Raw genomic sequence first — 25195 nt, 5'->3', positions numbered from 1 at the left:
CTATCCACAGCACTCAAGATTTTATATACCTCTATCATATCCCCCCTTAGTCTCCTCTTTTCCAAGCTGAAGAGTCCTAACCTCTTTAATCTTTCCTCATATGGGACCCATTCCAAACCCCCAATCATTTTAGCTGCCCTTCTCTGAACCCTTTCTAGTGCCAGTATATCTTTTTTGAGATGAGAAGACCACATCTGTACGCAGTATTCAAGATGTGGATGTACCATCAATTTATATAAGGGGAATAATATATTCTCAGTCTTATTCTCTATCCCCTTTTTAATGATTCCTAACATACTGTTTGCTTTTTTGACCCCCTCTGCACACTGCATGGACATCTTCAGAGAACTATCCACGATGACTCCAAGATCTTTTTCCTGACTTGTTGTAGCTAAATTAGCCCCCATCATATTGCATGTATAGTTGGGTTATTTTTTCCAATGTGCATTACTTTACATTTATCCACATTAAATTTCATTTGCCATTTTGTTGCCCAATCACTTAGTTTTGAGAGATCTTTATGAAGTTCATCACAGTCTGCTTTGGTCTTAACTATCTTGAGCAGTTTAGTATCATCTGCAAACTTTGCCACCTCACTGTTTACCCCTTTCTCCAGATCATTTATGAATAAGCTGAATAGGATTGCTTCGAGGACTGACCCTTGGGGAATACCACTAGTTACCCCTTTCCATTCTGAGAATTTACCATTTATTCCTACCCTTTGTTCCCTGGCTTTTAACCAGTACTCAATTCATGAAAGGATCTTCCCTTTTATCCCATGACAGCTTGATGTATTTCATTCCATTAAAAATACTATTTTTCAAAAACGTACATGAATCTGTCACAGAACTTCCAGGCTACTGCACAGAAGTATTGTCTACACTAGGGGACCTGGCCCCAGAACTGAGTCTATCTTGTCATGGAATAGATGGGGCCTTGAGTATAACAAGCCAGGTTTGCAATAACAAGCCAGTGTGTACAGTCAAGTTCTCACTAGCCACCACATGATAACAAAAGGGTTTGCAGCCTCATGCTGAGAGGCCACCCTACAGCAATAAAGCAGTTTGAGCAGTCCTTGGTTGAATAACAAGCTCCAAGCTAAGAAACGAGAACCTACAGCCACATACTCATGAGTACCCATATAATGAAAATAAACCAGCGTGCACAGCCTACTGCTCATAAGCAACCCTACCCTAACAAACCAGTTAGCGCTGTCCTGCACACATGAGCAATCCTGTCAGAGCAAACCGTGTACCGCCCAGCATAAGTGATTACTCTGAGATAACAAAAACCAGTATGTGTAAACAAGGGACAGAAAACTGTTCAGAAAAGAAAAGCATTTCTGTTTTGAGTTTCTAAGTATCTATTCAAAACAGTGAGCATTAAAATACAGGACCAGACCCTCCACTGGTATAAAACAGTGCATGGACTAACATCAATAGATCGATACTAATTTATACTAGCAGAGGATCTGGCCCACAGATTTTATAACATGATATCCAATACTATTACCCCATTGGTTCTTTGAACATGTAAAGTGCAACTATTTTTCAGTGATCACTCTTAGCACTATTTAACCCAGACACTGCATCAATGCACTGGTTGCCAATGAGAATGGGTTAGAGAGGGAGCAGCCTCTGCTATGGTGAAAGATGCTTTCAAATTTGGAGTGGATCAGTTACCTTTTTGTCGCTCAGTCCAGACACTTGGTCCACGTACTCCTCTTGGATCATGAAGGCAGCCAGGTTGGCAGTATAACTGGCCAGGAAGATGACAGCAAAGAAGGCCCACACAGACACCATGATCTTGCTAGTGGTACCTTTGGGATTCTGCACTGGCACAGAGTTGTTAAACACCAGACCCCACAGCAACCAGATAGCTTTGCCAATGGTGAAAGAGGGTCCACCTGGCTCTGGAGAGACCAAGGAACAAAACACAGGCAGTGAAAACCTCAAGATAAGCAATCTACAGTTCTACTTACTCATGCAACATGATCACTGGATTAATATTGCCATCTGCTCCCACAGCTGTAATGCACTCACATCTGTCCTTGCAGTGGCACTAAAGCACAGCGTCACTCTAAAAATTGACTTTGTAATAAATGGCAGCATGGACTTCCATGTTTATCATATCTCCAGGATTTTGTTGACAAATTAGTACAATTTACAAGGAAAAAAGATGCTTTTTTCTAACTCCTAACTGCCTCCCGAAATCTGAAAGTCAAACTGTTCCTTTCTGCTTTGGCCATCTTCACTAGTAATAAAGATTCTGCCAGATGAATTCTGCTCTCTCTTACAGCTGCTCAACATCATTGCGCTCCAATTACTTCCTTGGGGATGCATGTGCAAACTAGCACCCTTAGTGGGCTGGCCCAGGCATAAGTAAGTGCCCAATCTGAAGGCCACAGGGTTGCACCAGTAGCCCTACAAATGGATCTCCTTTTGCCATTCTGTTGATGATGCATGAGCCAGAAAAGAGCCCAGCTCTATCTCCCTGAGCTGCACTGGCTCTGAGCAGCAGACAGTTGTAGAAAAACAGTCAGATCTTACTTCTTCAGAAAGTCAGCAGCTCTGACTCTGAGTCTGACATGCAAGGAACAGATCTCCCATGCAAGAAGGGGCTATTTTTACATAGTCACTTTTCGGAGCAGAACCTCACTCTAACCATAACACACACATCTGGGAATCACTCAGCTTATCATTTTGAAAACTCAGAATATGAAAAATGTAAGGTTCTTATGGCAACCTTATCTTTTCCACACTGCATATACCAGACACAGTGCTAGAGATCTTTGAGAGACAGAATGGAGTTTGCCTCCACAAGGCTGGGAGAGACATTATAATTGGAATTATTCCAAGGGTTCTTCTCAGGAAGCAACTGTCCAAGGGGGAGCTCCACTACACGTGACCCTCTGGTGTCAGCTTAGCTCAGCTAACTCGTATAGTAACAATATCTAGCTCCTATATAGCACTTTACAAGGAGAACCATATCATTATCCCCATTTTACAGATAGCTAAACTGAGGCACAAAGAGATGAACTGACTTGCCCAAGGTCACCTAGCAGACTCCAGTGGCCAAGTCAGGAATAGCACCCAGGTCTCCTGAGTCTCAGTCCAGTGCACTATCCACCAAGGCCCCCAGCGTGGTATTGAAAAGGTAGGGCCATACTCCCACCTACTGCATCGGTGGCGCATCTAGTGCCAGCAGTGGTGCTACACTTAGATATAGTCTTTGTGCTGCTTATGGTGACTAGGGCTGACCTCTGCAGAGGAGCACAAGGGAAGGAAGATTTCTTGCACCTTCTCTTCTACCCATGTCAGGCCAGCTACATCCTAGCCCTTCAAGAACACTAATCGTTTTATTCAAAATATAACTTTAAATGCAAGTGGCCCAATTACACCCTTGGACGTGCACACACAACTCCAGCTGACTCCAATGGGGATGTATCAGCTGGCAAAATTGGATCCTCCATATGAAATGGGACAAGTTAGCTGTTGTGAGAAACATACATTTTTGCACTTCCTGGCTTTCTGAGTGCTTATAATTGTAATGTTAATATGACATTAGCATGGTTTTGTGCATTGCATTAATTTATTTTTAAGAGAAAAGAGGAGAGAGAGGCTAAGAATGGGATTTTCAAAATGCCCTCATAACTTAGGGGCACAAGTCCCACTGATTATCAGTGCCTATGTCACTATGGGTCTGTTTACATTGTAATTAAACACCTGCGGCTGACTTGAGCCAGCTGACTCCGGCTAAGGGGCTGTTTAATTGCCGTGAAGACTTTTGGGCTTGGGCGGCAGCCCAAGCTCTGGGACCCTCCCACCTTGCAGCCCAAGTCTGAACATCTACTCTGCAATTAAACAGTCCCTTAGCCTGAGCCCCACAAGCCTGAATCAGCTGGCACAAGCAAGCTGCCTGTTTTTAATTGCAGTGTAGACATACCCGTAAGTACTTTTGAAAATTCCACCCTAAAACACTAATCTCTCAACTGATTTCACAGCTGCATTGTCAACCCCAGAACCACACAGTGATAGGAGTAGGGTGACCAGATGATAGGAAGAAAATATCGGGACACATGGGGTGTGGGGCGGAGGGCAGTCCGCAAGCAGAGCAAAAAAAAAAAAGCTGAGTGCTGCCCGCGGAGCGAAATATTGGGACAAATACCTAAATATCAGGACAGTCTCGATTTTATCGGGACGTCTGGTCATCCTAGATGGGAGTATCAAAGTAACCTTAACTAGCACATTAGCGGCCAAGCAAACACTATAACATCCACATCTGCACTATTACACACACCTGTACTAACAAAAACATCTGTCCAAACATGTAATATTTATAACTATTCAGACATACTATTAATTGCATCTGCTCATACAGCTAGTTTAATATCTGCATCTGGCTGCACAGCTGTATTAATATCAGCAGCTGATTGCACATCTGTATGGTCTCTCCTTTTAACCTCATAGCTATTTTCATCTGCTCATACATCTGTTTAGATATGTGCATCTGCCCATACATGCTGTCCACAGTTCAGTGTTATTCGAGAAGTCCCCACTGGCATAGTTATACTTAAGTCTCTGTCTGTATTTCCATTACAAATTCTTTTTTATTTTTTTCAGTGCTGTCTAAGTTGGTGGTATAAATAAGCTGGAGGCAATGGTTTGGCAGGCAAGTGAACATATTTTCAAACAAATATCTGAGTTCAGCTGTTGCTAAGTGACCAGTGTGCTGACAAAATAGAAGGCCTTAGGTTGGGGACCAATTCATAATGGAGTAAGATTAAGGAGAGAGTAGCAACCTTAACTGCTGAGCATTCCATCTTTGCTAATGCAAAAATCCCTCTCTGTCCTCTTCTCTGACTCATCTCTTCTCTGAGGGAAGAAGGTTTTTGAGCATCACAGAGAGAGATCAGACTGGCCCCCTCCATTCTCCCATGCCCAGCAAAATAACTCCTCATTCAGCCCTAGGAAAACCAATGTCTCACTTTCCCAGTCCTCTCACAATCTTTGGTCAACAAAAGAGCTTTAAATGGGGTGGGGCATAGAAGAATATAATAGGGGAGAGTTTCTTTCTCTGGGCTTTTATGTTTTACTTTTTCTAAGTGAAACGTAGCACTGACGAAAGGTGGACTGGCTGTGCAGGACCCTCTAATTATTCCAAAAAGGCTTACAGCAGGGCCAGTGCTAGATACCCGTATCCATTTCCTATCCCCAGCAGCTAGAAGTAGTCTGGAGTTAGCACTCTATAGATGAAAGGCTCTACATAACAGTCTCCTGAGCCAAGCCGATTATCCATTATCCATACCCATTATTATCCTAAGAGTCATCTTCCCACCTCCCTCCCTTCCCTTCTTAGAATACAGAGATCCAAGCAGACTGGATCCATGAGCATGTGTAGGGGGAAAAGGAACTCCCATTGACTAAGGAGCCGGGATGAGAAGGGAAAGAAACTTGCAATGAAGAAGGCTCCTCTTACCTCTGCCATCAGCAAGGCACCGATTGTAACCCACAGGGCTGAAGTACTCAAAGACGAAGACAGCCACTGCAGAGATTATGAGCAGCATGACAAACATCATCACCCATACGTCAGCACTGAATGGTTCTGGGCAGGAAAGGAGAAAAACAGGGCACAGGGTGAAATGCCAGACACACTACAGCCAGCATTACTGTCCCACTCACAGGGCTCCATGTCGAGGGTGGGGACTGGGGGACTGGTTTGTGTAGAATAGGAACCGGCTCCCAAACCTTCACGCCCCCACCTCAAATCAAGCCTCAAAGCTTCTGAGACTGGAAAAAGTTAGTTCACTTTTTATTCCATTTTCATCACAGGGTCTGTAATTCCCAGTTCTGCCTGGAACCAGGCCCAGATATTATCAGGTGCAATGATGAAATGCTCATCCCATTAAGTCCTTCAGCCCATTTCTGGGGAACAAACAGGTTTGGATACGACTCAGCTAAGCAGCTTAATTTTGGGGTGCCTGTCTGAACCAAACTCTATCCCTGAAGTTTTTGCAGTTCAGCCAGAATTATTGCAGTGTTACCAATGTTCCAGCCTGCTGCTTGGCAATTGAGACCACCAGGCTGCACTAGAAATGCTACAATTCATGGCCTGTGAGCGTTCGACTGAAGCTAGCTTCTGCCCTTCTCCAAGCTTAAGGGGCAGTGATGGGGCTGAGCAAGTTCAGATCAAATATGACCCTGCTCCAACCTTCACTCAAAGTTTGAACTCAAACCTATTTGAAATTAAAAAATGTTGTATTAATTTTGTTGCTGCTGCTGTTTTAAATTTCCTGGTGATATTTCAGGACCTGTCCAAAGCCAGAAAATACAGGAAAGCTTATAAGAAAAGCATTATCTCCTGAGATTCCAGCCCAAAGAGGTTTAGATAATCTTCCTTAGGTACATGAGTAACTTCATATGGATAAGTGTTTGCAGAATCAGGGTCAGAAAGCAGACTGATCCTATAACTCACCTTTTATGCTTTGCTATATCTCAACATATTTTATAAAGCAAAGCAGTAAATATTAGGAATGTAGTAACTGTTTGAGGAAACACAGCAGAAACTCAGGACTCAGTGATCACTCTCAACTATCTTGGGACCCTAGAAGTAGGGGATGGGATCTTGGCCTAGCACAGGGATTGTGCCCCACTCTTTTTCAGAAGTGTTAGCAGAGGTTTGGTCTGCTAAACCCAGGGTTGTGAGTTCAATCCTTGAGGGGGCCACTTAGGGATCTGGGGCAAAAATGTCTGGAGATTGGTCCTGCTTTGAGCAGGGGCTTGGACTAGATGACCTCACAAGGTCCCTTCCAACCCTGATATTCTATGACAGGCACAAGTTCTGGTAGGAGGACCTGTACCACTTTTCTTCTGGCTCACACTCACTGGGAGTGATACTAGCTGAGCCACCAAGCACATCATCTACCCAGCAATCAGAACTGTGACTGCAGCAATGTAGACATACCCAAGTTAGCTTTGATCTAGCTAGCTCCCATAACAATAGAAGCAAAGCCACGGCAGCATGGACTAGTCATTCAAGTAGGCACTCATGGTCCTGGGTGGGCTTAACTTCACTGCTATTCTTATTGGAGTTGGCTAACTCAAAGCTAGGTCAGGTATGTGCACACGTGCTGCAGTCAACCTCTGACAGCAGGGTAGACAGACTCACGGTAATACTGTGTACTCTAGGGTGAGAGCTGTAAATGAGTCACCTCCTTGCTAGCATTGTGCCTAAAGGTCACACTCCTGGACCTTGAGTATTTGAATTTGCCTGGATTTTGCTTGTTTGGGATTTTGAAATAAAACAACTTGAAGAAAAAAATCCTTCCCTGAAACTCCTTCTTTGGGAATGCCCCGGAGACTCACAAGGACTTTTTGGCTGTTTTTTCATTACACTAGTCCCCCCTCACCATCACCTCAGGAGAAGAGCTTACCCAGGAAGGCAGAAGGTGAGACAGTCCCATTGCTACGTGATACCATGACACTAATTCCTGTCTCGATGAAGGGCACAGAGAAGTCCACCACCTCTGAACGCTCCTCATTTATGGTGAGGGATCCCACTGCCATGTAGGCTCGCTTGGTGACCACCTCAGATAAGGAGAAAGACAGACAGTTACTGAGGCTGGTTCCACTCATGCCTCACAGTTAAGGACCCCACTCGCATCAGTATCTTCTCCGACTCCCATCTTTTCATACACTCTTTTATGCCTGGAATCCTCTCCCTGTCCTTACTTCCATCATCTCCTCTTCCTTATCTCTCTTCAAGACATACTTTTTCCAAGAGATTTATAAATATTAATCTTCTACTCAAAGCATGTTGCATGTATTAAAAAGATGATATTTAAAGTATACCTGTGTAGCTCTCAGGATAAACACATCATCTGTCTAGAAGACAAGTTATCTTATTTCTGTTGTCCTTGTCTTCCCTTCCCTCAATGAATGTCTATCATTACCACTTATATGTCTTGCCTTAATTTAGATCATAAACTCTCTGGTGTGGGGACACATGACAGTCAGTAACCGTATGTTCATCCTTTTTACAGGACCATGATAAATTTTGTACTAAGTATTCCTTCTGAGGTATCATTTGAAAACTCATAATTTGCTGAACATTATTGTCCTGGTAAAATATGTGTGCCAACATTGTATGTGAAGTTATAAAATTCTATCATATAAGATATGTTCCAAATTTAGAAAACCTAGCACAAAACTTAGAGACAAAAGGCAAACTGATGCTTCAGCCAGGTGTCAACATAATCAAACAGACTATCACCTGATTAAGCTGCCATTCTTTGGCAGGAAGAAAGGTGTGAGCAAGAAATTTACATCTTGGGTGGAGGTTCCCATGCAAACAGACTGCCTGCCATCTGAACCCCATATGGAGATGATTCTCAAAGAGGAGGAAGAGATATAAAAAAGAGGAACAGAAGTCCCCAAATCAGTCTCTCCTTTCATCTCTACTCATGGCATCAAGCACACTTGAAAGACAAAAGAAGCATAATTGAACTGGATGAGTGGTCCTGGCTGAAGGAAGCCAGCCAGACTGCTGCATGCATGTGGTGAGAGAAAGTTTTTAGCTTTAAATTCACTTAGCGTCCTAAGTTAGGTATTAGTTTGCATTTTCTCTTTTATTTCTTTGTAACCAATTCTGACTTTTATGCCTTATTACTTCAAATCACTTAAAACCTATCTTTCTGTTGTTAATAGACTTGTTTTATTGTTTTATCTAAGCCAGTGTGTTTGGATTGAAGTGTTTGGGGAACGTCATTTGAGGTAACAAAATGTGTGCATATCATTTTTTATTAATGAAATGACGGACTCTCTATGAGCATGCATTGTCCAGGAGGGTACTGGGCAGTACAAGACACACATTTCTGGGGGAAAATCTGGGACTGGGAATTTGCTGGTGTCACTCTGCAGTATAATTCCAGGGTGGCAGGCTGTCTATAGCTAGGGGTAATTTACATGCTGAAGGCTGTGTGAGAGCAAGCCAGGAGTGGCTGCTCTCACAGTGAAGCAGCATAAAAGACTGGAGAACTGAGGAGACACAGCTGTCCAACAGTCCAGATTGTACCCTTGTCAGTGTCACAGGACATCTCCTTTTATCTGATTGTAAAGTGCCAAACACATGTGACACAGTAGAAAATAATAAATAATAAATGAGAGGGATTGTAGCTATTGTTCAGCAGTGAGCATGCCACAATGGATTCATTCACCCAACAGCCAGATGGATCCCCACACCAGGTCAATCATTTTTATGAGGTCTCATCTGCCCCTTCCCAGGAAGGGGAGCTAATCAGAACTTGGACTAGGATCTGACTCCAGAGCCCAGCCTGTGGGTAAAGCTCAAACCCACCCTTCATTGCTTACCTCCCCAATCATTCCATTCCATGTCCCATTGATCTTCTTCCCATGCTTGCCATTGGTCACCAGGTAGAGGTCATAGGTAAACTTAACAGACTTGGAGATTTTCTTGAGGATGTCAATGCAGAACCCCTTGCAGCATTTCTTGACGTAATCAGGCTCCTCATCCGTCTTGTTCCTGACCAGTCACAATAATAAGGGATTAAGTTTGAGGAGAACTCCCTCTGCTAACCCCCCTCCATTCCCAGAACATCTCCCCTCACTCCCTGAACATGCTTCTCGTGAAGACCCTAGCTTGTGGTACCACTGCTGAGGGGCAAAAGGAGCCAGGCATGCAGGGCTTGGCTGGCTGGCTGGCTGTACCAGTGACAAGAGGCAGCGTGGGCCAGGTTGAGAGAGCGCAGATGGCTTAGCTGGAGCAGAGTATCAGGGAAAGCCAAGAAGGCTCCACCTGCTTTGTGGAGAACAGCGAGCCAGGAGAAAGATCCTCTAAGTGCCTACTCGGTCACGACGCGTTTTTGGCAGGGGACCGTATTCCTCATGCAGGTGCCACTTAGTGGGTCCACACTCTCCACAATGACGAATGGCGCCTCCTCTAGGGTCACAATACTCAGATGGTCATCCTCACGCTCCTCAGAATCAGGGTACAGCTCAAAGCGGGGCCACACATAATACTTCATCTGGAGGCTCTTGTCTTTCCATTTCCCCACCTGCAGAGACACAAATAACACAGAAACACGTGACTGCCCGATCCCTCTCCAAGTTACCTTGTAGCGTATTGTCTGGAGACAAGAGACTCTCAGAGTGCCTGAGCCCACTCACATGTGCAAGAACTCTTTTGGGGAGCAGACCCTGGGGAAATGTGTTCAACAGCAGAGAAGATCACACAGGAAATGAATTTGGAGAGTTATCACAAAACCACTGACAAATCTGGTAACCTTTAGCATAATAATCAGACACTATTCCCAGATGGGTTAAGACTGAAGTAAGAGGAGAGGTGCATGTCAGGATTGAGTTCCCCTGGGTGGAGGGGACCATCGCTGGAACTGCTGGGGATGCTATAAGTCAGGATTGACCATATATAAGCAGAGCTTTGAAGGAAAAGTTCATTTAACAATTTCCAACACAATCCAGCTCAAATCTTTCCATTGTTATCACTCCTGCACTTTCACAATCACTACATTGCATAGCTGTACAGATTAGATGCAGATAAAGAATCATTGCTCTGTCTTCCTGATGCATGAGAAGATATTTCAGGGAGATTCTGTTACTTTTATTTATGTTACTTTTGCTTAAGGAAATACTACAATCTTACCCCTTCAGCCACTACTCTCATTTCTTGGGTAAACATGGACTCCCTTGTTGCAGGGGGTTCCTTCGTTCAACTGGTGCTACATATACCCACAGACAAGAGTTATTATTTTGAAGCCAATGCAATCTACCACCAGGTAATGTATTTAGAACACACACTACCCATGGCAAAATAATCCTTACAGAAATTCCATAGAAACCTACCTATGATGCTTTCAAACATAAAAGTCTCACCTCTGCTCACATTTTCACCCATCCCATCACAATTGACACTAATAAGCATCTTGCTTGGCAGCTTCAGCTGAGCAGGCGAGGTCTGAATGGGCCTTGAGAATAAACTCCTCACTCATTCCTAGAAGCAGAGCCTCCAGGTCAGAGTTTAGGTACACTGATGATGGGGCCAGCATGTGTGCGTAGGAAGCATGATCTGCTGCTGCTCATGGTATACCTGCTCTGTGAGTAAATAGAGGGCTGGAGTCTCCAGCGGCTGTCAACCTTTCACTGAATTTCATTTTTAAAATTACAGGAAAAAAAGCACTTATTAGAGCCTTTTTAGGTGTTAAAGGTTATTCGATAAAATCAAAGCTTTTCTGGTGTTTTGCATTTGATGGCATATAGAACCAGCATAAAACATTTATTGCTTTTTAAAAACCTTCATTTGATTTAAAAAAGAGCAAATACCCAGAGTGAGTTTATTCAGTAAATTGTTCAAAGGAACAAAAAAGTCACTCCGGGAAGCAGTGACCTCATAACCCTCTCCCAGTGCCAATAGAGTCTGGTAGGGGGATGGCACCAGTATGCTGTCAGAAGGTTGAGCAGTTGGTGGAGCTGGGTCAGCCCCTGGGAACCTGAAGATCAGAAGCTGGCAGCAGATGCCAGGAGTGGGCTGCATCTGACATTCTCATGATCCTGAGGGATTGCCATATTCAAAATAGGAAACAAATTTAGCAATTTTTTCACTTATTTTTTTAAGTGCATTTTCATGCTAGATTAATACCCTGGGAGACTGATGGCCTCTGTTTATCCTCAGAACAAGTACAACATTGGCAACAAAAGAGAAAATTCTCCTCCTAATCTCATACCTCAGCCCTAATTGAGACGGCCCATTTCTGAGGGGCAGAGGACAGTTTTCTCTGTGATCCATTCTGTCTCTTTAGCCTCTCTGCTGAGAATGACAACAAGGAGCCCAATGAGGGCCATTTGTGCTGGTGGTTTCTGCAGTTTGGACTTATGCTCATGAGGAACTGGGCTCTGATCAGAAGGTCATTTCACTTAGGCCACCAAACAAGCTGGCAGATAGGAACAACTTTCACTTAAATTACAGACTTGTGGCTGGATTGGCACTGGTGATCTACAGGAAAAGGGCTATGTAGATCATCCCCAGTACACATCCATCCCAGACACACATTCAGGAACGTTTGTTAACATTAACAATAAGTGGTCAATGAAAGAGACCTCTTTCCACACCATAGCAACACATAGACCCCACAGTAATGTATAAACCCCTAAAGCATAGTCTAGACCAGATAGACATAGGAGTCAGGCCTGACTCATCACTACCCAAAGGCTCCCGATGAAAGAGATGAGGAGATCATAGAGTGGTAGGCCAGGAACATTTTTTTGTGTTGTATTATATGGGATTAATTTATGTGAGTTAAGATGGGAATGGCAGTCCAGCAACACCACAGCATGAGCACTGAAGTACCCAAACTGCAAACACAGCACTACACAACCTGTTCACCTGCCCATCAGAGAGTAATGAAATATCAGCACAACCTAAAAACCATTCCATTCCAATAAGCTTTTTATAAATTGCCCAAAGAGGAGGAAAAAGAGAAGGTATGTAAGTGGGCTGGCCTAAATTTTCAAGTATACGATAAGTGCTTCAATAACGTGTCCAAATCCTATATTTCAGTGCTTAAATGAACACTCAGGCATGTAAAACAAGCATTTCTATGTCTATAGGTAAATGCTGATTTGAGAGTACAAAGGCAGGAGATATATAGCCTGCTAACCTAGGAAAGCTGGGGGGGATGGGGCAATGTCTTTAAGTGTTTGTGACAGACAATGTGCATTTGAGAGAGTTAATGTGTATAAGTGTGAATATGGAAGAGTTCATGGGTATGAGTGTGTATTCAAGAAAGTGTGCACATAAGGGAGTGTGAGCGTAGGGAGAAGGGTGAGAGAAATGTTTGTGCATGTGCATGTCTGTGAAAGAGAGAGGTGGAAGAGAGAATGCAAGCAAAGGAAGATCTGCATGCATTTTTATATGGTATCTATCTATGCGAGTGTGAAGGAGTAATGTGTTATGAGGACAGAGGTTAGTCTCAACAAAATTAAATGTCACAAATTTGTCTTGGTCAAGTCATTAAAGGTGATGCCTACAGTTAAAGAATATAACCTGCCAGCCAGCGCAAAGCAGAGAGAGGCACTTCTGACATCTCAGTGTGTTTTGGGGCAGCTTGTAAATGCTTATTATTCCAGTCTTTTCTCAGTTCCTGCTAAGGCAGAGAAGCTCAGGGTTCTTGTGCCCCACATCCCATTTGTTACTCGTTATGCAGTTCTGAGAACCCACCCACTTGTAACACCAAAACCTCATCCAATCAGAAATCAGCCACCAAAATTCCCCACAGGAAGTCTCAAGGAAAGGAGTATACATTCTCCTATCTCCCCTTACGTCTTTTTTCTTAGTGTTACCAAGTCAGTAAGATATTTATAAAACAGAAAGGAGATGATGGACTGGTCTAATGAATATCTTATACAGTACACGGTCAAAAGCAGGAAGTTAACCAATCCCAAGCTAACAAAACCCAAACAAATATTATCTCTTTGTAAATAATATGGAACCTCAGATTGGATAGATACCATTGTCAATCACTTCACTCTTTTTCACTACAGGCCACTCCCTTGAATAATTATTAAGGAGGAAATTTAATGATAAGGGAGGGAAAAAAACAATTGGGATGCATAACCGGACAGAACTTTGTCCCCAAATTGCAGTCCCTGAAGACCACTCAAACCTTCCGAGACCTAAAAGAGTTTGAAAAAGCTTCCAAAGTTTAGAAACATCTCTGAACAATTCTGCACCTACCATGTCTTGGAACTGGGACCAAAGAGCTTGCAAAGGTTAGTATGGCTGGCTCTAAACATAGTTTGTGCTCATACAGGATTGCTCAAACTTGATTAGTAACAAAAGGCTAATAAGCAGCATTCTGCTCCTGCCAAACGCTTGGACTGGCACATAGCTGTCTTCCTGTAACCCTTCAGGACACTTTTTTTTTTTTTTTTTTTTTTTACAGAGTTGACATGATACACTAATCATGTTTGTGTAACCAGTTTGGATGGTCTTGCTTATTCCCAGCTACTGTGTGGTAGGACAGCCAGAAACCCACATGCTGTTGATGTCATCAGAGTACTTTGTTCTCTGTTGAGGCACTATAGGATAGCTGCTCAGAGTTTCCAGAGTGCATTTAGGCAAACAAGGCTAGGCAGTGTACCAGGTATAGACACACAAACACAGCTACTGTGTGACACAAATTGAACTTTGTAACCTGTTACCAGTTAAGATGATCATTCCTCATCTAACTATTACAAAAACCCTGGTTAAAAGTTGTCATGTGGGCATAGCCAAAAGCATGTCACTCCAGTGAGATTTCCAAGACTTTCTCCTTTCAGCTGGGTCAGAGAACTGCCATCCCTAGTGTTTTTCTTAGCATTTCATTTTTATCTGGCCTGGAGAACACAAAGGCCACTTGGGGAACTCTTTAACTGAAAGTTAAAGAACGTGACCATTCAGAGGTTTGGGTTTTACATTCTGGTCAAGGCTCCTTCTAGATATTATTTTGGGTGAAGGGTCCAGAGGTACAGGTTCAAGTTTTGGACAAAAAAATTCAGGAGGCTCAGATTCCTGTTTGGGTGAAGATTAAAGGGGACTGGACAATGTTGTGGTTAATATTCTGCATGAAGCATCTGGAAGATCAAATTTTAGCACAGCTTCTCTCTGGTTCTTATTTTATCCAGGCTTGATCACCTCCTTGCACCGTGTCTTATACCACTTCCACCCCTATTCCTACAGTTCATAAGAGGTCACAAATAGGAATGAGGGTATTTCAGCTGCATTTAAAAAATGACCAAAAAGATCACCCAAAACTCATTTGGGAATCCAAACCCTTCCTGAGGTTCAAAAAACCTCAGATATTTCCCCCCTATCATTTTTAATGTTCACAGCTGCCTTTGTGCTTCCTAATTCCAGTGCTGAAATACCATAAGGAAGGAGAAGAGGGATGGTGCAGCCTATGACTCAGGAGAACTGGATTTAATTCTCTGCTCTGCCACAAAATTTCCTAAGAGACTTTGGCTAGGGACTTCTCTGTCTCTCAGTTCCTCATCGGTAAAATGGGGATAATACTACTTTCCTAGCTCAACGGGGTATTGTGAAGATAAACACAAAATGCATTGAGTGTGACACTAGCAGACCAGGTGCCAGCTCATACCAAGGTCCTCATGTCTCATTTGAACAATGACAGACACATAGTTGGAATCCATCTCTGTGTTAGTATTGTTAAAATAGGTATTAGAATCACATTAATGTTAGTATTTAGACTTTATGGCATGCTTGGAAGTTTGCTGCATGTACTGATCTCACTTATAACATCTGTATCTCATACTGTAAGGAAGTGTTTGAGCTGTTGTATTGTGAGCCTCTGTCCCTGTGTAAGTCACCAGACAGGACAGAGACATTAATCAATGTGAAGGGCTGATCTTCAACAGGTGTTACACCCTTCCCAAAAGTAAAGTCCGTTGGTACCAGATGGACTATTGTGGGAAATTGGGACTGGAATTTTCCTATGTACCCTCAACAAGAGGACAAAAGACTTTTGTTGTTCTGGTCTCCTCCCAATAAAGATGAGTCATGCAGGCAGATTCCTCCTATCAGCTGAGTTTGCAGCTCAGAGCACATGACAGGAGGGGGATAAAAGCCCCAAACAAAAGGAATTTAGTATCTCTGTGCTGATTAATCTCTGGGGGGCAAAGTGTTTCTAGACATAAGTGAGAGATTCCCCAGCTACTTAGCTTAGGCTAGCCCTAAAGGACATATAGTGCTGGCTGATGATAAAAGCTTCTATTACCTTTTGAAATTTAAAATTGGAACTCATTTGTGTATCTGTGTTTACCTGCTTTAACCTTGTAAATAATTCAGGTTTCCTTTTCCTATTGAATAAACCTTTGGATACTTTATAATAGGATTGGTTCAAGCGTTGTCTTTGGTGTGAGATCTAAAGTGCAATTGACCTGGGATAAGTGACTGTCCTTTGGGACTGGAAGTAACTTGATTCTTGGGGTAAGGACCGTCTATCACAAAGGTGAGCTCGCCAGTGTGGTGACTTAGATAGAAGGCCCCAAGCAGGCTGTCTGTGACTCTGTGTTTAGGCTGTCATGGCACCTGAGAAGTTGACACTTGATAATTGGTTGGTGAAATCCAAGTGTAGAACTCGCAGCCTATCTGGGATTTGTACCCTGGTTCCTCAGTCTGACCTGAGGGTGGAATTCATGCTCTTGAATCACTGCAGCAGCGTTACGTTGAGGTGCTCAGGTACTATGGCATCGGGGGCCATATAAGTGCACACAATAGAAAGACGAGGAAACATTTGTGTTCCTAATTTAGAATTAGAAATAGGCCCTTAAATCTTGTGAGGCAAGCCTGCTCTCGGGGGGGGGGGGGGGGGTTCAGTCTGGAGATCTCCAGGCATTAGTTGGTAAGCATCATTATCCTCATTGCACAGGTGGGGGAATGACGCCTAAGGGTATGTCTACAGAGCAAAGACAAACCCATGCTGGCCCATGCCAGCTGACTCAGGTCCTCAGGGCTCAGGCTTCAGGGCTGTTTCATTGCTGTGTAAACTTTCTGACTCAGGCTGGAGCCTGAGCTCTGGGACCCTCCCACCTCACAAGGTCCTAGAGCCCAGGGCCCCTGCCCGAGCTCAGATGGCTACACAGCAATGAAAGAACCCCAGGACTCGAGCCTTGCGAGCCTGTGTCAGCTGGCACAGGCCAGCTGCAGGTGTCCAGTTGCTGTGTAGACATACCCTGAGGCACAGAGCTGTCAAGTGACTTGCTCTGCATCCCACAGCTAATGGATGTTAAAGCACAGACTATAACTCAGGTCTCCTGCCTCCCAGTCTTGTGCCTCAACCACTAGACAGACAGTGATGCTTCCCATGCAGCCACTTGAATAGACCCTCAATCCTAACCTTTATTGAGGCTTGTCAGTCACTAGCTGTAAACTTCCGTGGGTGATACACAGCTATTTCCCTCTGGAACACCTCTGATGTAATAAAAGTACATCACCAGAGGCATTGGCATGCAACTGAACAAGCAGGGGGAGAAGAAATACCACTGAGAGCAAAATTCTCCTGTTTACAAACACTTGGGCTCATTAATTAGCCACATCAGCCAAAGGAAAAGAAGAATATTTGTGAATGTTCCATATGCAAAATTAATTAACATGAAAACAACATCCCTTCTCAAGCATCAAGTTCACCTTCCACAACCACCTGGTGAAGGCTGATGCCTTTACTACATCTGCACACCAGGGAATTGTTTCTAATTGGCTTTCGCTTCAGCAAAAACGATGACTGCAGGGCTGGAGGGACTGCTCCTTCTTCTGTTTGTACAGCACCCAGCACTCTGTGGGCACTACACAGCATAAAGTAACTGCTATTGCTTCCATCTCTCAATTCTATGGCTCTGCAAATAAAATCATTTCCCAGGCATACAGTCCTCTGCTCACTTCAATGGCATTTACACCACTCTTGGCATTCGCTGAAATACCACCAATTTGTTGTTTCCTTACTGGTATATTTGCTTGCTTTTTTGTAGGTGTTTAAGTCCCATCCTCTGCTCTAATTAGCCCACGAATGTTAATGAGGTGAACACTAAAAGCTCCTGTGTTTTGTAAAGTCATAAAATATAGTGTTCTCTGGTATCATAGGGGGAGAGCTACATGAATGATGAGGTGATCGCCTCTGTAAATTACTCTTTATGCCAGAACTGATGTGAGAACTGTCAAATGTTGCTGATGTCAGAACTCGTGGCTTACTGCAGTGGAAGGCATGGCTTCTGGTAGCAGAGCTCATATTCAATGGTGGTAGAGAGTCCTTTTTTTGCATGGAAGGTTGTGGCTCATAGTACCAGTGGCAGAGGACCTGCATGGCTTCTGGTAGCTGAAGGCATGGTTAGTGTTAGTGAATGGTATGAATAGCTTCCAGATGTAGAGCTCATGGATTACAACAGCGGCAGCCTTGTCTTATGGTAATGGAGGGTGCGATGAACATATCTTACTGGGGTGGAGGTCATAGCTTAATATGGTGGCAGAGGGTATCATTTATGATTGTGGAGGCCATGTTTTAGTGGGGTGGAGATGTGGTCTACTGTGGTGAACAGTGTGTGGCTTATCCTGCAGCAGATGGTTGGTGTTATTGTTGGTCCTGCTTTGAGCAGGGGGTTTGACTAGAAGACCTCCTGAGGTCTCTTCCAACCCTAATAGTCTATGATACTAGGGTTCTCTGGATTTATACAAATGGAACAGCTCTTCATAGAATATCAGGGTTGGAAGGAGGAGGTCATCTAGTCCAAACCCCTGTTCAAAGCAGGACCAATCCCCAGACATATTTTTGCCCCAGATCCCTAAATGGCCCCCTCAAGGACTGAACTCATAACCCTGGGTTTAGCAGGCCAATGCTCAAACAACTGAGCTATTCCTCCCCACCCCTATATGCTCTAAGATCCCTTTACATAAAACTTAACCATATCTCAGAAATAATACCCCACTATAACTAAAGTGCAGCCACACTGTCCAATATAACCACCTCCAGCCAACCAAGCAACACAAACCTAGGTTCAGTCTTCCTCTGCAACAATTTTGCACTTTGGCAAGCCCCCACCATCTCTGAAATGCCTGAGGGAAGAAAGATGAGCTTTGCACCATCTCTTAAGGGTCATGAGATTCAGCTTATTTTGGATTAAGATCAGGACAAGCAAACTCCAAAGGCATGTGGTGCCCCTACAGAGAATACCAGACCAGCAGGGCTTCATCTTCAGCCCTCTGCTGTTCTCCACTGTGGTAGCGTGGCCCAGGGGGAAGAGGTGGTAAACTTTTTGAGAACAGGGTGGTCCTGTCTGTTCCAATGGTTTATTGTGGTGGAGACATTTTTTTTTTAAATTGCCTTCTAAAAAATACTCCCTCTCTTGGGTGTGTGTAGGTCCGCATTGTGCAGGTGGGTGCCTGCATACAGTACGTGGCCATGCATGTAATGCCCTGACTAACGATTTTTTCCCCCTTGGCTTTTCTTGTTGAGCAATATTTTTTGCTGAGCTTTCTTTTCTCTCAATTAATATTTTAAACATATTACAGAGAAAGAGGAGCTCACCAATTTATGCCACAGCCTGGGAGACAGTTTAACCCTTTTATTGAGAGGGATTAATGAATATGGGCACTGGACTGGGGTGTACAAGACCCAGTGAATGCTCAGGTAAGGCATTGGCAATGGCTGTTTTACTCTGAGTGAATTTCTGTTCTGGGCTCTCCTGCAATCCAGTGCTGATGGGAGATTTAAAAATGCAGGCCTAAAGAAGGTTGAAAGTGTCTCTTTGTATTAAGACAAGCAGGGTGTTGAAAGCAAGCCAGTCACAGTGATGCTGGGAGAGGAACCAATGGAAAGGGAGGGGCTTGCTTGCATTTTTTGTTGTTTGTCAGAAGTAGCAAGGCAGATCGAAGAAGACATTTTGCAAGGTTCCTCTGGGGAATTGGAGATGGAACTATCAGACATGGGAATTTCACCTGCTGTGGTGCCTCCATTGCAAAATACCATCCTGCCTTCTGCAAGACAGGCAAAAAACAACAGCCCTGCCCTCCAGCACCACCCAAAACCCTTTGGTTCCCTAAGTCAATAGTTTTTACATGGAACGGGCTGACCCACACACCAGGGCACCCTTAACAGAGGCACATACTCTCCATGAAACAGGTACCCACAGACATGCTCCTGCACAGAGATGCAAAGGGCAGTGAAAACAGGCGAACCACCATTAGACATCAGTGGAATTACTGTGGATTTACTAGCGTAGCAGACTCTGGGCCACAGACACATTCAGGCAGAGAAATTCACCCAGGCACTGACATACGGTGCACTCAGGCAGGAGCACAGCTACTCATGCAATGGCTGCTCAGAGGCAGGGGGCTCCAGCACATTCACAGACTGATCAAAGAGACCTATGCAGCATGGCTCTGGCCTCTGTGGATCCCTGGGATCAGTGGGGTTGGCGACAGTGGTGAGCTGGAGCTGATTCACAGGAACCGGTTGCTAAATGTAGAAGCCCTTTTAGAACTGGTTGTTCCAGGACAACCAGTTCTAAAAAAGCTTTTAAATTTAACAAAAGCTCGGGCAGCTGTCCACCCAGTCCCCGGCCCCAGCTCACCTCCCCCTCTTCCCCTGAATGCTCCGCTCTCCTTCTCCTCCCCGTCCCCTGCTTCCCATGAATCAGATGTTCGCCGGAAGCCTGAAATAAGCAGCAGGCAGGCAGGTAAGCTGGGGTTGGGGGCACAAGGAGGGCTCCAGGGAGGCACGGTGCGGCCCAGTCCGGCTCCGGCTGAGCGGCTCCCCCTGGCCCTGGCCTGGCCCCAGCCAAGCACCCCAGCCCTTTCCCAACCAAGCACCCCTGGCTCTGGCCCCAGTGGCTCCGGCCCGGGGAGTAGGACCCCGTGGTGCCGGTCCTGGTCCTGGCCAAGCGGCTCCAGCCCGGCCCAGCCCAGGGAGTCGGGCCCCACGGTGCCAATCCCGGTCCCAGCCGAGCAGACCCGGCCCCGGCCCCAGGCAGTGCGGTAAGGGGGCAGGGAGGGGCGTTGGAAGAGGGCAGGGGACTTTGGTGGGTTGTAGGGGGGTGGATAGGGGTCGGGGCTGTCAGAGGGCAGGGAACAGGGGGATTGAATGGGTGCAAGGGTCGGGGGGGCAGTCAGGAAGGAGCAGGGGTTGGATGAGGTGGTGGGGGGCAGTCAGGGGACAGGGAAGGGGGGTGGATGGGTCAGGGGTTCTGGGGCGGCCGTCAAGGAACATGGGGGGTTGGATGGGGCATGACCCCCTGGGGGGGCATGATCCCCTCATGGGGTGAGGAGGAGGGAACCTGTTTTTAATATTTTGGCAGCTCATCACTGGTTGGCGAACCTTGGCCCCTGACTCCACAAGCAGCTCTAACCCCTTAAGGGAATGTTTTTCAGCAGAATGAGTTTTCCTGCCTCTAGTCATCTCAGGTTCCTCCAGGGAGGGTGGGGTGACCTGGCCCGTAGTCATTCAAATAACTTGGAGAGTTTTGAGCTTCAATAAGCCTATTGGCCTAGCCATCAGTTAGCTCTTCTGGAAATAAGTCAGGCTGAATGTTCCACTTCCGGTCAGGAGGTGTCATCTCTAAGTGCATTCACACATGCAAGTGACCAAGGGCAGTCAAAGGTGACAGATTGAGCCACTGATTCAGACTGTAAATAGGTATTATTTCTATGTTGGAGACGTGATTACAAGAGCGAGAGGAACAATGTCTAGGGGCCCCTACTCGTCCCACTCCTACTCCCTTGTACACTTGGCTTCATTTTAGAGTAAGCGGGGCTGGAGCACGATGTTACCATAACACTCCATAACATTCTGTCAGGGCCAGCTGCATCCACCATTGGTGGCCACATGCCATAAACAAGATTTCACCATTGGGCAGAGTCCACCAATCAGACAGCCAGGCTCTCTACATGTGTGCTGTGGGCAGGAAGTAGTGATTCTGCCAAGGAGATTAAAAGTTTCTCCTTGGCGCAACCCACACTAAAACAGCACAAGCTTAGTGAGCTGGTCTTGCCTGGGACTCCCCTTCCTCTTGGCAGAACCAGTAGGGAGCAAGCTGAACAGTCTGTGGCTGGAAACCAACCTTGGCATCTTTTGCTGCTTTCTCACCAACTGGAGATCACTAGCAGACTGTGAGCACCTCAGGCACTGCTGTAGAGAACGAAAAGTTTCAAAGCAAAGTTACAGAGGGGAAGAAGGGCTGTGTACTTGCCAACCCCAGCTGGAGAAAAGGAAGGGAAAAGCTGTGGACTGCTTTCCTGGGGGCCTGACCTTTCTACAACCAAAGCAAGCTGACTCTTTCTCACTACTGGTGGATCTCTGGAGCTCACATCTTCCATAGGCTCATCAGCTATTCAGAATCTCAGCTGAGGGATGATGTGTCTGAAGCATGTCCGTGCAAAGCTCACATTACATACAGCATGCTTAGCTTTGCAAGAGGTCTCAGTTGATGCCATGCTGTGGAAGGGCAAGAATAATAGGAAGGGTCCTGCCAACAAGAGATGAAGCTGAGGCTCTTGGAAGGCTGTGAGAGGGGACCTGAGAGTCATGTGGCAAATGGTAATACATATATGGGGAGTGACTTTACGCAGCCTAATTTAGCTAGGTGACTTCGTACACGTGTTTAAATCGGTGTGTATGTCTGTGTGTGTGTGAGGAGGGAGCCTGTGTGTACTGCATATTTATTAGGACTATGGGGGAGTTGGTAGTAAGCCCTATATTTAGGTTGCCTGACACTTTTCATTCTATAAGATTCTCTCTCTGGACCTTTTTTTGAGAAAATCTAACACCTCCATTCTTTGCAGCAAGCCTTTGAAATTGAGCAGGGAAAAAATCCTCATACTGGAGAAGTGTTTTTTCTTTGGTCCATGAAATTCCATTTGGGTTCAGCTGTGCTCTAGACAGTTAAATAATTGCCATTTCCCTTCTGTCATTTGCATTGCTCAGGAAAAATTCTGGCAACCTGCCAAAATAATAACTGAACACGAATGTTCTAAAGAGCCAGGCTCATGGTGCCATCAATGCAGCAGCAGCACCAACGCCACAAACCATACAAGGAACACCTGGAAGCTGCCAGAGCAGTGGTAGCAGCAGGGTGGGGGAGAAAGCCAGATCAGACTCCTCATATGATGCCCTCCTGGACCCAGTACATGTCCCAAGCAGCCCATCCCCTCTCTCTCATGATACCATCATCGACAGGAGCCCCACATCTCCCAGGTGGGGAAGAGAGAAAATCAAGCCAGGCTGGGCTCCCCATGACTGTCCCATGGACCAAGGACATTGTATCAGTTGCCCACTACCCCTCTAGAATAATAGCCACCTTCTGGTGCCAGCAGGAGAGGATGCTGGTAGCTAGTCCTATAAACTAAGTGGTACAAGTCTGTGCTGCAATGCTGACAGTCCATGATTCAAACCCTGCTGATAATGTGTGTTGAGAGTTTGTTACAGTTGTACGTACAAGGATTTGTGTTTACCTTTTTCCTTTTAAAAAGCCTAGGAGATTAGACATCAAAAACTATATTAAAAGAACATTATTTAGGTTGCAAAGTCAAGCACTCAAAAGTTAAGAAATGCCAGGTGTACAGTTGCTCATACAACCTTAATTCAACCCTGTTGTGCATTTCCATTATGATAGGTCTTCAAAGTACAGGACCGCATGTTTTTTTCCCCACAGCACCACTCCTCATTCCATGGATAAGATGAATGCACACAGGGGCAGAAATAAGATAGCACAGGCACAGGCAATCACAAATACTTGACTTTGCAACCCAAATAACTTTCTTTTAACGTAGGTTTTTTTATGTAGTTACTTATGCAGTTCCATAAATGTTCATTTGCAAAACAAATAAGCAGAATGAGAAAGCAACATAGAAGTTGCTGAAGGAGCTTTCAGTGAAGTAGCAAGAGAACCAGGAAACAGGAAAAGGGAGTAAAGAAAGAGTGACTGATGGGACAGACAAAGGCATCAGACCAATCAAATAAGGAAAAGACAGAAGTGTGCTCCCATCTGATCTCAGCCTTGGTGAGGGATCTGCATGGTGCAGAGAGGACAGGTGCCGTGTTAGTTGTGAATCTTCAGAGCAACACTGAGGGGCATAGAGCAAGGAGGTAACCATCTTCTTAAAGAAGAAATAAAGGCAGTCTTTCATTCACTCCAACCAAGTTGTGTTGAGTCCCTCTTATCACTAGAGGGGAGTAAGAAGAGAGTTGGAGGAGAGGAAATCAATACAGTGGGATGAAGGTAGTTCTATAATAACTCTTGGAGACAAAAAGGTAACAGGAAGACAGGGCAGTAATTAGGCAAATGGGATTGACAGAAGGTTTTTTGGCACTGAAGATGCAAGAGCATGCTTATAACAGACAGAAGGGAGCAAGTGGTTGCAGCAGCTAGAGAGAAGAAAGATAATCTTGCAGCAAAGACTTAGGAGTCAAGAGACCCGAGTTCAGGTTCTGTCACAGACGTGTGAGACCTGGAGCAGGTCATTTAACCTCTCTGAGGCTCCACTTCCGCTCTGTAAAATGGGAATAACAACACTTCCTCTTCTGCAGTCAGTTAGTTCATCTAAAGGGGATCCTAAAATGGGAAAAAAAAATATCTGCATCATAATTAACTACATCATCACCTCAACTGCGCCTCAGCTAGGCAGAGCAGCTGGTTTAAAATCAATTGTGTAGCACATGGGTGCTCACTGACTAATCAGAAGACTTACCTTAGAGAAAGGAGAATTTATCATATACAAAGTCTACAACATTGGAGCTACGACAATGAAAATCACATTAGTAAACAAGAATGAATAATACGACAGCATGCTATCCATTTGTATCTACATCTGTGGGAAAAGAAGGCATGATTTTATATTATATTAACTAAGCAGTAGTTTGGGAATGGGTAATTAATTAAAGCCTTGGGGCCTGATTCTCAGGTGTCTGCCAGCTGCTCTGAACTTTGAGTGGGACAAAGCAGTTGAAAACCCAGCTTAACTGGCACCCTGAGGATTCCTTTCATAAAAGAGGAATCCCTGGGTGCCACAAATCTGCTAGCACCTCTAGACCACTTCTCTCCTGGCCCTCAGCATAGGGAATAATCTTGGGGAAAAGAAGGGGCATGGCTGAGGCATCCGAACACACAATGAACCTAAGCTGCCAGAATAGCCCCTGGGGCTGTGGGCAACAGCCCTGATGCCAGCCCCAGGCCTGGGGAAACAAAGACAGTTTACGGTCATCTCTGCTCAGTTGTGCTAAGCATATCTAGAGTGCAGCTGAAGATCTAGAGCGCAGCTGAAGATCTAGAGCTATGTTGTTATTATTAATGAAGCAGAAAAGGGCAGAGTTAAGGTTGAATATTTGCCATTTCCTGGCTTTTGACTGTTTAACTATTGTGACAGACCCAGGCCAGTGTGGTACAGGAGTTTGGTAGAGGGCAAATATACTAGCCACTGGCTGAGTAGTTTTCTGTTCCCTGAGTGACTAGAGCAGGGGCTGCACTGGAGTAATCAGGCACCTGCTAGAACCAATTAAGACAGACAGGCTGATTAGAATACCTGCAGCCAATCAAGGCAGGCTAATCAGGGCAACTGGGTTTAAAAAGGAGCTCACTCCAGTCAGGTGGTGAGGAGCTAGAGGAGAGGAAGTGTGTGTGAGAGGAGC

General features: G+C 45.0%; 1 protein-coding gene across 1 annotated transcript in view; it reads right to left on the bottom strand.

Moving 5' to 3' along the window:
• Positions 1 to 25195, bottom strand: part of GRIN2B (glutamate ionotropic receptor NMDA type subunit 2B) — a 306554-nt gene that overhangs the window by 34571 nt on the left and 246788 nt on the right. The window contains exons 6-10 of the mRNA XM_030548129.1: positions 9864 to 10072; positions 9369 to 9540; positions 7433 to 7586; positions 5479 to 5604; positions 1683 to 1912 (exon numbers count right to left, since the gene is read on the bottom strand). Of these exons, the coding sequence (XP_030403989.1) occupies positions 1683 to 1912; positions 5479 to 5604; positions 7433 to 7586; positions 9369 to 9540; positions 9864 to 10072 (891 nt within the window). The remainder of the gene's footprint in view (positions 1 to 1682; positions 1913 to 5478; positions 5605 to 7432; positions 7587 to 9368; positions 9541 to 9863; positions 10073 to 25195) is intronic.

This window comes from Gopherus evgoodei, chromosome 1 (assembly GCF_007399415.2).
Source record: "Gopherus evgoodei ecotype Sinaloan lineage chromosome 1, rGopEvg1_v1.p, whole genome shotgun sequence".
Lineage (NCBI taxonomy): Eukaryota > Metazoa > Chordata > Testudines > Testudinidae > Gopherus > Gopherus evgoodei.
Note: the sequence above shows the minus strand (reverse complement) of the source record. Positions and strands in the feature narration are given on the sequence as shown.